At 36.1% G+C, this 16,160-nt stretch overlaps 2 protein-coding genes across 3 annotated transcripts; one reads left to right on the forward strand and one right to left on the reverse strand.

Annotated features, from left to right (window-relative positions):
• Positions 1 to 986: 986 nt before the first annotated feature.
• Positions 987 to 5,714, forward strand: LOC133688793 (leucine-rich repeat receptor-like protein kinase PXC2). 2 transcript variants are annotated; one of them, XR_009841204.1, is made up of 3 exons: positions 987 to 3,177; positions 3,917 to 5,420; positions 5,539 to 5,714. XR_009841204.1 is itself a non-coding variant. In XM_062108405.1 (2 exons), the coding sequence occupies exons 1-2, from the start codon at positions 1,721 to 1,723 to the stop codon at positions 5,355 to 5,357; spliced, it is 2,898 nt and encodes a 965-aa protein (XP_061964389.1). In that variant the 5' UTR covers positions 990 to 1,720; the 3' UTR covers positions 5,358 to 5,714. The 2 variants fall into 2 exon arrangements, 1 of the variants encoding a protein (XP_061964389.1); XM_062108405.1 differs by having other exon boundaries at positions 990 to 3,177; positions 3,917 to 5,714.
• A 4,734-nt stretch (positions 5,715 to 10,448) lies between these two features.
• LOC133688101 (uncharacterized) lies at positions 10,449 to 15,908 on the reverse strand. The gene is made up of 4 exons (XM_062107491.1): positions 15,565 to 15,908; positions 15,123 to 15,471; positions 11,635 to 11,756; positions 10,449 to 11,137 (listed from the first exon to the last, which is right to left on the reverse strand). Exons 1-4 carry the CDS (start codon positions 15,697 to 15,699, stop codon positions 10,691 to 10,693), a joined length of 1,053 nt encoding a protein of 350 aa, XP_061963475.1. The 5' UTR covers positions 15,700 to 15,908; the 3' UTR covers positions 10,449 to 10,690.
• Positions 15,909 to 16,160: the final 252 nt, after the last annotated feature.

Raw genomic sequence — 16,160 nt, forward strand, 5'->3', positions numbered from 1 at the left:
TGAACTGATTCTTGATGGCTTCTCTTTATCTGGGCACATTGGTCGTGGCCTTCTAAAGCTACAGTTTCTTCAGGTTCTTTCTTTAGCTAATAATAAATTCAACGGGACTATAAACCCTGATCTTCCTAGACTTGGGGGTTTACAAGTTATTGACTTGAGTGATAATAGCCTATCAGGGTCAATCCCTGATGGGTTTTTTCAACAATGTGGGTCGTTGAGGTCTGTTTCGTTTGCTAGGAATGATCTTACAGGGATGATTCCTGGTTCTTTGAGCTCTTGTATGACGCTTTCATTGGTTAACTTCTCGTCGAATGGCCTTTGTGGTGAATTGCCATCTGGATTATGGTATTTGAGAGGGCTACAGTCTCTTGATCTATCTGATAACTTGTTGGAAGGAGAGATTCTCTTGATCTATCGAAAATCAAAATTTATTATTCTAATATAAAAACAAAACGCCGAATAAAACAGAATTAATAACCTTAATATAAAAATATTTTTTAATTAAAAATATATCAAAATAATACTTTATTTTTTATTTATTTTGATGTTAATACATCAAAATTATTTTAAAAAATATTAATTTAATAATTTTAAAGTAAATTATAATTTAAAATACAGTTTAAAAAACAAGTTGTATCATGTAAACAAGTACTCATTGTCACCTGACTGAAACCGAAAATAAAAGGACAAGAATAAAATATCCTGACAGCAGACATTGGACAACAAATTATTAAAAAAAAGAAAAAAAAAACATGAGAAGAATTGAAGAAATGCCACGTTGTATCTATAGACATAGGATTCTCCTTTGACCGTCAAAATATTAAAAATTAAAAAAAAAAAGAAGAAAAAGAAAAGAAAACAAAAGGGAAATCCTTTCTGCCTTGTCATCTGTTTTCTCTCCGGCGGAGTATGGTTTTTATTTTTTCGAAAAGAAAGATAGCAGCATTCCATAACAGCACAGCATTCTTTACTCTTTCTTTCCTTTCATTGCACCCACCAACACCAACACCAACACCAACACCAAAACAGAATCATTACTGTTTTTTTCTCTCCTCTGACACCATCCACCATTAAATGCTCTTGCTCCCCTCTTCTTTTCTTCTAATCCCTTCAAAATTTGTTAAAGATATCTCTCTCTTCCTGTGGTGTTTCTTTCTTTTGGAGATCCGAGGTTGTGTTTGGAAGTATTTCTATACTCTATATACTAAAGTGGGTTCTGCAGCTGTGATTTTATTTTTTCTTGCTTTTGGTTCCTTTTCGGTCCAAAAATATAGCCACCCCACCCACCCACATTCTCGTTCTTCTTTACTCTCTCTCTATCGTGTTTTTCTTTTGTTGACCCTGTAAATTGTTCTAGCTTCTTCCATTGCAGGGCTTTTAGCTTCACCATCTTTAGCTTCTACTAGCTGTGTCTGTTTATAAAGACAGAAACTTTCTACTCCCCCCCGTCTCTCTCATTTATCTCCAAAGATTAAAAGAAAGAAATAAAGAGAACAAAACTTTCTTGTTTTTACTCCCTCCCTGCCATTGTTAGGTGTAACGTCCACCTTGTTTTCTGTCGTTTGACACGGCAAGCGTTTGTTGCCATCTTTGATTGCTAAAAAAATCTCCCCTTTTCAAGTCATATACCCCCTTCGCTCCGCTTTTTTGCTTTCTTTCATGGGGTCCTTACTTTTCTAGCATCAAATGTATCAAAAGTTTGGATTGAATTGAAAGAAAAATGCTACTCAAGTTCTTAGTTCTAGTTGGTTTAGCTCCATTACTGGTGGTACAATGTTTGGACTCAACGTTCAATGATGATGTTCTTGGCTTGATAGTATTCAAGGCAGGTCTTCAAGACCCGAAATCTAAACTCTCATCATGGAATGAAGATGATGATAGTCCTTGTAGCTGGGTTGGTGTTAAATGTGAACCGAATACCCATCGGGTTACTGAACTGATTCTTGATGGCTTCTCTTTATCTGGGCACATTGGTCGTGGCCTTCTAAGGCTACAGTTTCTTCAGGTTCTTTCTTTAGCTAAAAATAAATTCAACGGGACTATAAACCCCGATCTTCCTAGACTTGGGGGTTTACAAGTTATTGACTTGAGTGATAATAGCCTATCAGGGTCAATCCCTGATGGGTTTTTTCAACAATGTGGGTCGTTGAGGTCTGTTTCGTTTGCTAGGAATGATCTTACAGGGATGATTCCTGGTTCTTTGAGCTCTTGTATGACGCTTTCAATGGTTAACTTCTCGTCGAATGGCCTTTGTGGTGAATTGCCATCTGGATTATGGTATTTGAGAGGGCTACAGTCTCTTGATCTATCTGATAACTTGTTGGAAGGAGAGATTCCTGAAGGAATTGCAAATTTGTATGATTTAAGAGTCATTAATTTGAAAAATAATAGGTTCACTGGGCAGCTACCAGTGGATATTGGAGGCTCTCAGGTTTTGAAACTGCTTGATTTTAGTGAGAATTCTTTGTCTGGTAGTCTTCCAGAGTCATTGCAGAGGCTCAGTTCATGTGCTACGGTTAGACTAGGAGGAAATTCATTCACTGGGGAAGTTCCTGAATGGATTGGAGAGTTGACAGATCTTGAAAGTTTGGATCTTTCTGCCAATAGGTTTTCAGGCCGGATTCCTGTTTCAATAGGAAACCTTAATGTCTTGAAGGAATTGAATCTGTCCATGAACCAGCTTACTGGAGGGTTACCTGAGTCGATGATGAATTGCCTAAACCTTTTGGCTATAGATGTTAGCCATAATCGGTTGACAGGTAATCTTCCTTCGTGGATTTTCAAGTCGGGGTTAAATAGAGTGTCACCTTCGGGCAACAGATTCGATGAGAGCAAACAACATCCTTCAGGTGTATCGTTGGCGGTCTCTATTCAAGGTCTTCAGGTCTTGGATCTATCTTCAAATGTCTTCTCCGGAGAAATTCCATCTGACATTGGGGTTTTAAGCAGCTTGCTACTCTTGAATGCATCAAGGAACCAACTATTTGGTTCGATTCCATCGAGCATAGGAGATTTAACAATGATTCAAGCTCTGGATTTGAGTGATAATAGGCTAAATGGAAGCATTCCTTCTGAAATTGGAGGAGCAATTTCACTCACGGAACTGCGACTGGAGAAGAACTTACTAACTGGGAAAATTCCCACTCAAATCAAGAAGTGCTCATCTTTAGCATCTTTGTGAGTTCTTCCTCGCCTGCTTAGCTTTTACTTTGAAAGCTATCCATTTGGTTCTTCCCTTAGTTATTTCCGAGTGTTTTGTGCTTGCAGTAGTCTGAGAATATAACTCTGTTTTTACAACTCAATTTGCAGTCCTTTGGTAATTTCGATTGAGAGCCATTATAATCAACCATTATAGAGTATACAATTGCACACTCGTATTGTTCTAGAGGGCAGGTGGTTGCTTTCTTTCTTTTAAAATTTTTACATGGAACAACTTGATTGGTATATATACCTGCTCTTTGTTTACTTATGTGCGTGTTGGTGCTTAGCCTGACCTATGTGGGCAAACTTTATTGCCATTTTGGTGTACTATGAAAAACTATCTAGGTTTTGTAGACTCACCAGATGAAAATTCACATATGAGCTAGCATCTATGCACCAGGACCTGATTGGGATGATTATTATAATAATTTGTGTTTAAGGGTGTTTGTCTTAGCTGTTTATTCAGTGGCGTTTGCTATTGCTTAGTAGATTATCATTTGGTGCCTGTTTTAAATCTATCAATGAGATTCGGTCATTTGATATAATATAAAGTTTCTGTTAAATGGTGAACTGCAGAAAAAGAATGAAAGAATACACCAACTAAAAATCTAGACTCTTGATCCGTGCTTGATTGTATTTCCATTTTGTAAGTTATAAGTTATTGAACCTACATTGTTCTGACAATTTCTCTCTTTTTTTCGCCTTAACTGTACAGAATTCTATCTTGGAACAACCTTACTGGTCCAATACCAGTAGCCATTGCAAACCTAATCAACCTTCAATTTGTAGACTTATCTTTCAACCGTCTCTCTGGAAGCTTACCCGAAGAGCTGACTAATCTTTCCCATCTCCTATCCTTCAATATTTCCCATAACAACCTCCAAGGTGACCTCCCACTCGGGGGTTTCTTCAACACAATTTCCCCCTCATCTGTCTCTGGTAATCCATCCCTGTGTGGCTCTGTTGTCAACCTATCCTGCCCTTCTGACCATCAGAAGCCTATTGTTCTGAATCCCAACTCTTCTGACTCCTCCAATGGCACCTCTTTAGATCGCCATCACAAGATTGTTCTCAGCATCTCTGCCCTCATTGCTATTGGTGCAGCCGCTTGCATCACCCTTGGTGTGGTAGCTGTTATTTTCCTCAATATTCATGCACAATCTTCTATGGCACGTTCTCCTGCTGCATTCGCATTTTCTGGCGGGGAAGATTTCAGCTGTTCCCCAACTAATGATCCGAACTATGGCAAGCTTGTCATGTTTTCTGGCGATGCTGATTTTGTTGCCGGGGCCCGTGCATTACTCAACAAAGACTCAGAACTTGGTCGCGGTGGATTCGGAGTTGTTTACCGAACAATACTTCGAGATGGGCGTTCAGTTGCTATAAAGAAGCTAACAGTTTCAAGTTTGATCAAGTCTCAAGATGAATTTGAAAGGGAAGTGAAGGAACTTGGAAAGGTTAGACATCGTAATCTTGTCGCCCTGGAAGGTTATTACTGGACTCCAACCTTGCAACTCCTTATTTATGAATATGTATCAAGTGGAAGTTTGTATAAGCATCTCCATGATGGGCCTGATAAGAACTACCTCTCCTGGCGACATAGATTCAACATAATTCTTGGAATGGCTAGAGCTTTGGCCCATTTGCATCACATGAACATAGTTCACTATAATTTAAAATCTACCAATATTCTAATAGATGATTCTGGTGAGCCAAAGGTGGGAGATTTTGGCCTGGCAAAGCTGTTGCCTACATTAGACCGTTGCATCTTAAGCAGCAAAATCCAGAGTGCGCTAGGATACATGGCTCCTGAGTTTGCTTGTCGAACTGTGAAGATAACTGAGAAATGTGATGTGTATGGGTTTGGGATCTTAGTTTTGGAGGTGGTGACAGGGAAGAGACCAGTGGAATATATGGAGGATGATGTGGTTGTGCTATGTGACATGGTGAGGGGAGCACTAGAGGATGGCAGAGTGGAAGAATGCATTGATGGCAAACTTGGAGGAAAAGTTCCAGCAGACGAGGCAATTCCTGTGATAAAACTTGGTTTGATATGTGCATCTCAAGTACCATCGAATCGGCCAGACATGGAAGAAGTGGTTAATATTTTAGAGCTGATCCAATGTCCTGCAGAGGGTCTTGAAGAGTTGGAGTGAACTGGACCTGTAGAGTTCAAGAAAGAAGCACATATCATGTTTTCTCCAATGAAGATGAATCTGGTTGGTTTGTTCAAAAGAAGAAAAAAAGAACACATTGTTCAATTTACTTCACAAAATTTTTGTTGTTTTTGTGATTTTATTTTTATACAATTTCTTTTTATGACAATATTATTTACAGTTTCCACTACCGGATTCCTTTTCACCGGAATATTGGGCACCTACAATGCTGCATCAATGGTATTTCTCCTTATGGAGTATATACTTGACTGGCTCCTCATCTTTGTTTTAGTGGTATCTTATATTTGTTTCATGTTGTTTTATTGTTCACTCAACTAGTAACAGAAAAGTTCTACATCTGGACATTCTTTCTTGTTCATATATAGACAGGAGTTTCCACAAGAAAATGAAAGGAGAACAAAAACAATAAGCTAAAGAACAGCTGAAGTCAGTATCAAATGACTTTTTGGGAAGTATTGAATGGTATGATGCTCATGAAAAAAGCACTCTTTTGCTTTATTCATACTTCTACGCCTGAATTTATCTCTGCTTTAACCTTTTGCTTTTCTGGGAATTTATGGCACCCTTATGCAAGATTGTCAAAATCACGAATTAGACTTGTAAAATCATATATTCTATAAGTCAATTTGTATTTAGTATGCAAAATCAGATAAAAAACTTGAAAATTAGTAAAATCATGCTCGACTTGAGTAAATCCAATAAAATTATGCAAATTCGTGATTTTATATTAATTTTATGAGTTTTGATGGAGTATAAATACTATCTTAATTAACCCCGTTCTTTCAAATTAAACCAAAAAAACCATAGCCCACTCCTCTCTATCTCTCAAATAACCCGACACCCTTCTCTCTCCCCCTCTTTTTGCTGTGTCTTGGAATAAAAAGGACCTAGGTTTTGTTTTGTGATTTCCAGGACCCATTTTCCTTTAGAGGAACCTATGCAGTGCAATTAAAAAGGTAGTGCCTAATCCGTTCTATAATGTTTTGATTGTTACACTCCGAGAGTTTTAGTCTTAGCTCAAAGAGTGTGTTCTCCAGGTAGATGAAAGACATGGAAAGACAGTGACAAGGAACTACTTTGTATTTTATGCTCTAACAATGTTGTAAGTGTTGCTTTAATTTGTGTTTGGTGTTTTGTACAATCTCCATGTGACATGAGACAAGATTGCGATTCATTCATGCATGCTTTTCCAGGATCCCACCATGTTGCAAAAGAGATGTTCGGACCGAGATAAACTAGGAATTATTCGGGTTTGAGATTGCAAGTTGTATCGAGTTTTTACAGAAAAGCAGTTATATTTTTAGTTTCAAGAGTTCTTGGAACTTTTTGGCACCTGATTATAAAATTTAAAGGCAGTCAGTATGATAAATGTCTCTCTGTATTTAATTTCTGGACTCTAGGATGCAGATTATGGTTCCCCTATCCCTTGTTTGTTAATAAATTTCAAGATCTCTGACAACAAGAACCGACAAAAATATTTGTACCTATTTTCTCCATTATTTCCCCGAGTGTTATTCCGAGGAAAGTTTTTATCTGGGACATCACTCGGCGGGATATGATTTCAAAGGCATCATCTTGCAGTAAGTGGTCTTAACAGGGGTTGTTTCGATGTCTTAATTGCTCTTTTGACATTCCTTGCATTTACTGTCCTTCGAAAGAGTTGGGATGATCTACATATGCAGTCTTTCCGGGTTCCTGTGTGTTGATGGATGCTTGTAACTCCACCTGCTTTGCATTTCTCAGCTAACTGCCGCTTACAAGCGTGGAGTAAGGAGGAGTGACACATGCGATAGCTCATGCTGCATCTTGCATGTTCTTTTCAAAAGTATTTTTCGATAAATTTTACGATCCGATTATTTCTACTCATTGCGTAGAACAATCATGCTCCCAATTCTGTGTACCAACCGATGCCAATTAGACTACCAATGCTCTCCTTCGAAGTTGGTCACACGGTTTCTAATTTATTTGGATAAACAACCTGTATATCTGCAAGTAGAGCAAATAATTAACCCTTAGATTTGAAGTTTGTATAATCAAAAGGTGTTGGATCCCAAAGGGAACCAAATGAAGATGGACATGGAAATCATCAAAGCAAATCACACGGGGGTCCTGAAAAGCACCCCCACGACACTTTTTGAGTGGAAATATTAGTGCATGGCGATCATGTTGTATTTTCAAGTGGGAACTTTTCATGATATTCATTGGTAATATGCCCTGTGCAGGGAAAAAGTTTAGCATGCATGCTCTTATGAAATAGAGTGCTCATACCTTTTGATTTACATCTTAATAATTACCAGTGATATGAAAGGAACGTTCTGAAACCATGGAAGAGAACAAAGTTAATGAGAGTTTCGCAGATATGTTCCCCCAGGTTGGCTTTGCATCAACCATCATCTTAATCAATGGCCATTTATTATGTATAGAACTTGGAATCCAAGAAATTATTTTGCAGGCTCTGTTTTGTTTTTTTAAGCAGACCAGTTTGTATTTCTAATTTCTAAGGATGGTCCAAGAGATCCAACTCGATTCGAAGCCATGGTGCTTTTGTGTTGTAACAGTTACTCGAGGAAAAATTATACGAGTCATTTGATCCAGTAGAAAAGAAGAATAGTTTACCTTCGCCTCTAGGCTCCTGTTTGAGAAGAACATGCGCAAAGGATAGTTTTGTGGGGGAAGGCAGACCTGTTACCCTCCACTAATGATTTATTTGGGTTTTGAGGTATTGATTTTTTTTTAATTAATATAGTTATCAAAACTATTGATTTTTTTTTAATTAATGTAGTTATCTAAACTAATTTATATATATCTTAATTAATTTATATCTTAATTAATTTCACAAGTACTGAAACACTGATTTTCTAACCACCACTTGCTAAAAAGCCAACAAGACGAAATATTATTTGACATGTTTTTATTTTTTGTCACCAGTCCAGCAAATTTAACAGAAAAATATAAGAGGGCCAGGAGCCCGAGCCTGGCCTTGCAGACCTTTTGCTTTATGAGCCAGATAAATTGGTCCATATAGGCCCAACTACCTGACCTATTTTGATTTTTATATTTTATATATATTTTCATAATATTTTAATTTAGATACATTAAAATAGATAGATTAAAAAATATATTTGAATTTTTTTATTAAATACCATTTAATTCTTACTTTGTTTTATATTGAGATTATAGCTTTTCTTTTAACGTAGAATATATGTTTTTTTTGTTTTTTTCTTAAATTTTACTCATTCATGCACATGTCTGCTTCTATTATGATATAATTAAACTCATTTGAATACATGATCTAATTATATATTTAGTAAGCTAAATTGGATTGATTCAGGTCTATTCAAAATATTATTGTTTTAATATTTTTTAAAAAAGTTAAAATGACAATTGTTTGGAAAAAAAAATTTAACTGGTCATGTTTGGATTTGTTTAATCAATAGATTCATATAAGGATAACTACAACTTGATTTAATTTGAAATTCATGCTAAACAAAACCCAACCCAATGTGTCTTAAATTTTTATTGAAATTCATTATAATAAATTCAATAAAAATATATTTGAGATATTATTTTATTAAATACTCGAACTTATTTAGAATTTATTTTATTAAATACAGCTTAATTTTTACTTTGTTTTCAAATGAAATTATAACATTGATTTTTTTATATATATTAACAAGCACTTATTCTTTACAATCCTCCATTATGTTTTTTTTTCAATGTTTTTTCCTTAAATCTTTTTCAATCATTTTCTTGCATGTGTATATTTTTATTATTATGTGATTCAATAAAAATTATTTTCAAAAAATAAAGTTATTAAACAATCATGAATGTGGTGAATTAGCATGATTTAACCCAGGTCAATCTAAATTATTATCAACTTAATATTTAAGAAAATACAGAAAATACTAGAATGATATTGTTTTTATTATTTTTGGTCAAATATTATGGTTAAAAAAAGCTGGATGTAAAGGTTACGTTTCTTATTTTAATTTTAGATTGTTCAAACTTTTTTTATTAAATAGAGGAAAGATTATACTAGCATATTATTTAGTTTCAATAGGATATAAATTATTAATTTTGTTATAAAAAATACTTCATATCTAATTAAATGAGAAAAATTAAATAAATCCTCACGACACAAGATCATGTATCTTAATATATATCTATTTCTTAGCCATTCAATTTAATTTTTGATTTTTTAAGCAATTTTATATATTGGCAAGTGTAATTATCGACTATTTTTGTTACACAGTTAAAATATTTTGTTAACAACGCCTAAAGATTTGTATTTATTTTTTGGGCGTTACAGGAACGTGGATACGTTGACTAGTGAATAGTCTATTTAAGATGGATCCAAGTGATAAGAGATTTAATTTTCATATATGAAAACCCATAAAAATAACATGACTATTAAATAATAACAAAAAGAAAGGTTTCAGATAGAATATGCATTACACACCCGGGACATTTTGACAAGAGAGTGTTTAGTGTCCCGATCCAAGTCAATCAGCATGCTCGCCATTGTTAGCCTGAAAATTGACTTCGAATCAAAATAGTTGAGCGGACGACAGGGAGAAACTTTTGTCCACGGTTCAATCAAAAGATGATGTGGAGAACAGTGAGATTCTGGGCTGCCTGTTCTTGATGCGACTCTAATTCATGGGACCTGCTGGTTAGAGAAAAAGGTAAAAAGCACAACCATATCCACAATCCATGACTGGAACATACCTAGTACGAGTGGGGAGTTGCATTTTTGGACTGAATGGCAGGCACCGCTTCTTTTCCAGCTTCTGGGTCTCGACCTCTGTATATATGGCACTGATTCTGCTACACCCAGTTGGCTTCAAGCCATAAATATGACAAATAAAAGGAGATCATCCTTGATCGTCTTCCTGTGTTGATCAACTGCCCTTTTAGGCCTTTTTATATGTCCCAACTCCTGTGTTGTTTCCCTTCATATGCTGGACCGAAAACAAGGACTGGGTTCCCCTCCAATGAAGAAAAACAGGGCTTGCAATGAAATACATTTCAGGGTGCTTGTTAAAGAAAGCAGATTGCACAAAAACAAAATGCTAGCCAAAAACAATTTACATTTCACAAAAAGCAGAAAGATTACATCATCTTTGTGTTTTCATTTCCTCTCTGGACTCTCACTGTTAAATGAAACTACAAATGCCTCACTCGTGTCATGATTTACAATCAAATTTTCGTATCTCCTAAGTTTTGTATATCTATTGATTTTCTTGTTCCCCTCCTTGTCCAAAACCTGGGGAAGGAAGAACTTTCCTCTTTCCCTTCTCCCTGCAAAAGTCCTAGTCATCCCAATCATTTTCCCATCCATCTTTGTTTAGACTCCTAGAGGTAAGGCCGTTTGCTGAGACACTCGCTGAGTGACATGCAGCTGGTGACTTTATTGCATTTTCTTCATCCCAATTATCATCCCAATCATTATCCCAGCCTTCTGCTGTTTCGACAATATTTGCAACACCAGATTCTGGCATAGCCATTTCAAGCTCCTGATAAGCAGTTCCAGCCTCCCGTCTCCTCTTCCTAAACATGCAGCAAGTGAATGTCCCTCCAAAGACTACTGCTGTAACAATTAGGAAGTAAGCACCATTGATGGGGGTAATTAGCTGGTCATAAGATGGGAAGTGCAAGAAAAAGTTTCCATGAGATTCAAGAGGATCCAAGTGTAGAACACATTCCCCGTTTTTAGCATTTAATATCACCTCTGTGTTTTCACCAACAGCCAAAATGATCTGAAAAGTAAACAGTGAAACTCTCTTAAAAAGGAGGCCAACAAATGCACCTGTAAATTGCTAAAGGCGACGCACATGAACAATTTTTAGGTCACCTACATGAAACATCACAACACAAACCCAACCAGCAAGAAAATATCCCAATTTAGTAGTATGTTTTACCCTTGCTCCATCCGATTTTTCTACAGTTTCTAGTAAATTTAATCCTGTATCTCTATAATTTTCTCAGTCATGTCTTTCCAGCCATTATATATAATAATGCATTCAGTCAGCTAGTGGAGACAAGAGCCAGTAACACCTCATGAGTTCTTGCTGAATTTCAAAACTGCTCTTACCTGTGCCAAAGGCATGTTACAGAAAGAAGCTTAACCTAACTTCATTTTCTTACTCTGTTTTGCTTTTATTGTTTCTAGTTTTTTAAAAAGTATTCCATATCTTATGCCGGTTTTAAGTCAGACCATAGAAACAACACGAAAAAGCAGGAAAAGGATCCATACCTTTTTAGTTTGGTGTTTCCCTAGTTCAACCAAAGAATTGTCAACAGAATTTGGGGCATGCACATCCACTGACAAATCACGTTCCCCGGAATTTTGTATAAGAACAATCCACCTTTGGGATTCTACAAAGAGAAAGAGACATTAGATGATGGATCACATAAAAATAGTAACATTGAGTACCCCTGAACATATAACAACACAACTTTCTAAGTGGGTTAGAAAATGTGTAACACGTAATTAAAAGAAGTTCTTCCACCGCGTGGCTTTAACTACTTGCAAGAGAGGTCAAAAAAAAATGTTGGACAGGCAATTGTAACCAAAAGGTTGCAAAGTAAAATGCTATCTGGACACAGCCCTTGCAACCAAAAGCAGTTGCTTCAGCTTATTGATAAATATTGGCTGATACGCTACTGCATATAATAGCATAAGCAACAATAAAGTATTTGAAACTGCAGATAAAAACTCACCACCTGATATGGTTAACAAGAGGAGACTAGCCAACGACACATGTTAACAAGTATATAATGATTATGGTTAGTGTCCATTGATCCAGGTCGCATGTTGCAGTCACATATACTATCACTGTCCAGAAATTGTGAGATGACCATGCAGAAATGTGTTTGTCTTAGCTTGTACGCTAGATATTCTATGTTCTGAGTTTAAGTGTGTTTTGCATGCCGAGAACTGTAAACAAAAGGTATAATCTACTAGTTGCCATGGCAATAAAACATGATACACTTAAATATTCCTTATGAAGCAGAAACAGCAAGAGTATCCACCACAAGTGAAAATGCCGAGGCACACCAGCTGTCCCTAAGAGAGACCTGCAACTTATGGATTATCAATAGCTAAATTGCTCAACATCTATAAGAAAGATGCCCGAGGCTTATCAATTTCATAAGAAGCCAAGCTTCAAGGGCAAAGAAACAAAAACAACAATTCTCCTGTCTCCACAAAGCAGCCTTCTAGAGTGTAACAATAAGAGAAATGGAAAGAATCTGAATTGTTGAAAATATCATAACTTTTAAATATATTTTTTTTAAGGAACAATTGATTCATGAATGGAGAGAAGCAATTTCTGGTGCAATACTATCCACAATGTGCAGCCACCAAGGAAGTATAACATCCTAAACCAAAGAAATGCTGCTTCTGAGCAATGACAGAGGACTAAACCTGTCTATACGAGGATTGGGATCTGGACAAGGCAGATCACAGGCTGAATTTGATACACCATGTCTGATTTAAAGTAGAAGTGGCTCAGCCCAAGAGCAAGATTGTGATGACACTTGTCCTTCATAAGTTCCAATAAGATAGCTTTCAATCGAGCATGTGCTCAAATCTCATCTTGATACCAAGACTTAAAAACATTTCTAGCATCTGTTGACAAAACCAAGTAAGTGCTTGTTGGTGTTGTCACCAACCCCTATAATCCATAGGTGGCACTCCTACTCAAATGGGGAGGCCTGTAATTGAAGTTAAGAAGAAATATCTGGGACTTAATATTTTCTTTTGTTCCAGAAAAAAGGGTCGGCAGTTATGTATTATAAATCGATCAAATAGCCTCAGGGGGGTTGTGAGTTATAGCATGAAACTCTTCATGCCATGACAAAATAGCCATTAAAATCCAAGAGTCATAATTTCCAGCTAAGGTTTCGGTGCCCAAACTTGTAAATAGTTAAAAAAGAGGAAAGAAAGGCTGCCATAAGGGCTTCTGAAAATCAATGAAAATACACACAACTGGAGTCACTTAAACATAGAACATGGCAATAAGGGGGGAATGAATTTTAACTAGATATCTTGCATTAATGAAAGTATTACATGGTTATGCCCATGGCTATCATGAGACTACACATAGGAGTTACAAGAGATCTTTTACAATCTCAATGGGCTTGATGCAAATTTGAAATATGAAGACTTTGTTTAAGAATAGACAAATGAGTCTCCTTTTGGAAACATGCCATTATTCTGATATCCTAAGTCATCAGACAACATTGACCACAAACTAATCAAGGTAAATGCCTCAATAATGTATGCACAGAGTAAAGCAAGCACTTCGAGTGTAAGCTTCATACATTTATTACTCTTTTATTGTTCCAATGGAGGCGGAGGTGTGCTGAATACTTCATTTACACTAAGCATATATAATAATATAAATGTTCCACTAACTAATTGATGGATTAAACGTAAAATAGTTTGGATTTGCAATTCCACAGTTTACATACTATCACTTATTTAAAATAAGAACGAGTGAAAGCTATCACAACAAAATATCTACAGTACGATTCTAAAAAATAATACAAAACAAAATAAAACACTACTGTAGCAATTAGCAATCAGTTTAACCTACCAAAAATACCACATCGTTGTCTACCCTTAACATACTGTTTCTTTACTACCAAGCAAACAATTCGATAATTTTAAATTTCAACATAATTGCATAGTAATCAACGACTAATTCCCTTGAGCTATTCAACATCACATATGAATTTGTACACAGCCACTCCAACAATAGCTCTTCAGAAACAAGTAATCAGATAGGAAGGTGAGGTGACCTTGAGAAAAAGCTATATTGAATCGCAACAAAAATGCTAAGACAAAGTTAAACAAATATAACAGGAATTATATGAGATTTTAGAATTCCAATGAGTTTAATGCAACTTGAAAAGTATAAATGAATTTGCATTTAAAAAAAGAAAGGGTGAATATGCAATTCTAATACCATAATCCTACTTGATGACTTTACATGAACCAAGAAATACTTGGCTATCAATGTCGATGATAGAAGTCTGAAAGCATGTACTCCACAAGCAATACTCATGCTACCATGAATTCCTATATCCAGGAAGCCCCAAATTGTTTCTCTGGAAATATCAATGTTGCCTCCTTTTAAAATTGACTTCCCATTTTCATGAGATCAAGGAACTAGATTTACATATCTTTTAAATTATGCATGTCTGCAAACTGCACCAACTGATGGACTGTAAAACAGTTTGTATTGTCAATACCAATGTTCACATATAGTCCTTATTTTTTATTAGAAAAAAAAAAAGTGAATGCGACCAGAGTAACTACACTACTACAGTGATCAGTTGCAACCAACACAAATATAACAAAATTGCCTGCCACCTATCTTAAATGTTGATGTAGCTACAAGACCCAATCCAAAGATAATGCCAGACACAGTAATCCAAGATTGATTCTCTTCTACTATCCCACTTTACGAATCAAGTTCTATACCACCAAAAGGTCCTGATTACATTCATCGTTTGGGCTCAGCATTTCACGATACAAAAAGCTCATTTCATTTCCATTTTCATCACTCACTCCTAAAACCGCACATATTCGAAACCATTCACTCGCAACTAGCAGCACACATAATATGCATCATTAAACTATCAAATTCATATAATAAACTGAACATTGCAACTAGAAATGGAAACTAAACAGCTGAAAACAAAACAACATCGCAATATATAAAAAGTCATTACCATTATCAAACCCAAGAATGCAAGCAGACATCGACTTGCGGTCCGTGCACCTCTTAGTACCCAATTTCGTACAATTCTCCCCGCCAACCTCCGATTCCGAATCCGTCTTATGATGATCCTTCTCTTCACTCACTTTCTTTTTTTCATCATTATTTTTTTCAGCTTCACTATCCGTTTGATTCCCCGGAATCGAGCTTGGACCCACAATTCCCGTGTTATTATTATCACTTTTATTACTGCTACTACTATTATTAATGCTTGTCGAATTATCAGCTTTCAAAACAGAATTTTCCTCAGTGTTTGTCGTATTCAGTGTATTAGCAGGATCTGGACTTGGCGATGGAGGTACCTTAATTAAATCAAACAAAAAAATAAAAATAAAACATGATTAAATTACTCTCTAAAAAACCAAAAAAAAAACAAACAGAGAGAGAAATTTTACTTGGATTTGGACGGAGTTGCTGTCGTCTTTGAGAGCAACCAATTGTCGAATCTTGGAAAGAAAAGAAGTGTTAGAAGCATCAGAAAAAAGCAAGAAGAGCAGCCAAAGAAGTCTCAAAATCCCATTTCTATCCATCGCTGAAGAGAAAAGAATTACAGATCTTTGCTTTATTCTTACTTCTTTTTTTTCAAATTAGCAAAATCCTAGTACATGCATTTTGAGAAATTTTAAAAACTGGAAACTAATAGGGTTTTGGATTTTTGCAGGTTGGCTTGTCTGTCTCTGTTTGTCATGTGTGAGAATGGAAGAAGGAAGGTACGAGGCGCTACGCTACCAAATTCGCTGCTGTCCTGTCGGCCTGTATTGCGACACTAAACAATGGGCTATTTATGGGCCAAACGTATTCAAATTTCACATGGACCAGACATTTCTCTGAGGCTCAGTTTGGATTTGGTCTGTTTACGGGCCTGAACTAAAAACAACGGGCCCTTGAATGTTAAGAATGGGCCTATTTTTAGTGAGCCCAGGAAAGCGAAATTCTTACTTTTGTGTGAGAGGAGGGTGTTGTTAAAGGAGGAGAGCATGTTTATTGTGTT

This window comes from Populus nigra, chromosome 3 (assembly GCF_951802175.1).
Source record: "Populus nigra chromosome 3, ddPopNigr1.1, whole genome shotgun sequence".
Classification (NCBI taxonomy): Eukaryota; Viridiplantae; Streptophyta; class Magnoliopsida; order Malpighiales; family Salicaceae; genus Populus; species Populus nigra.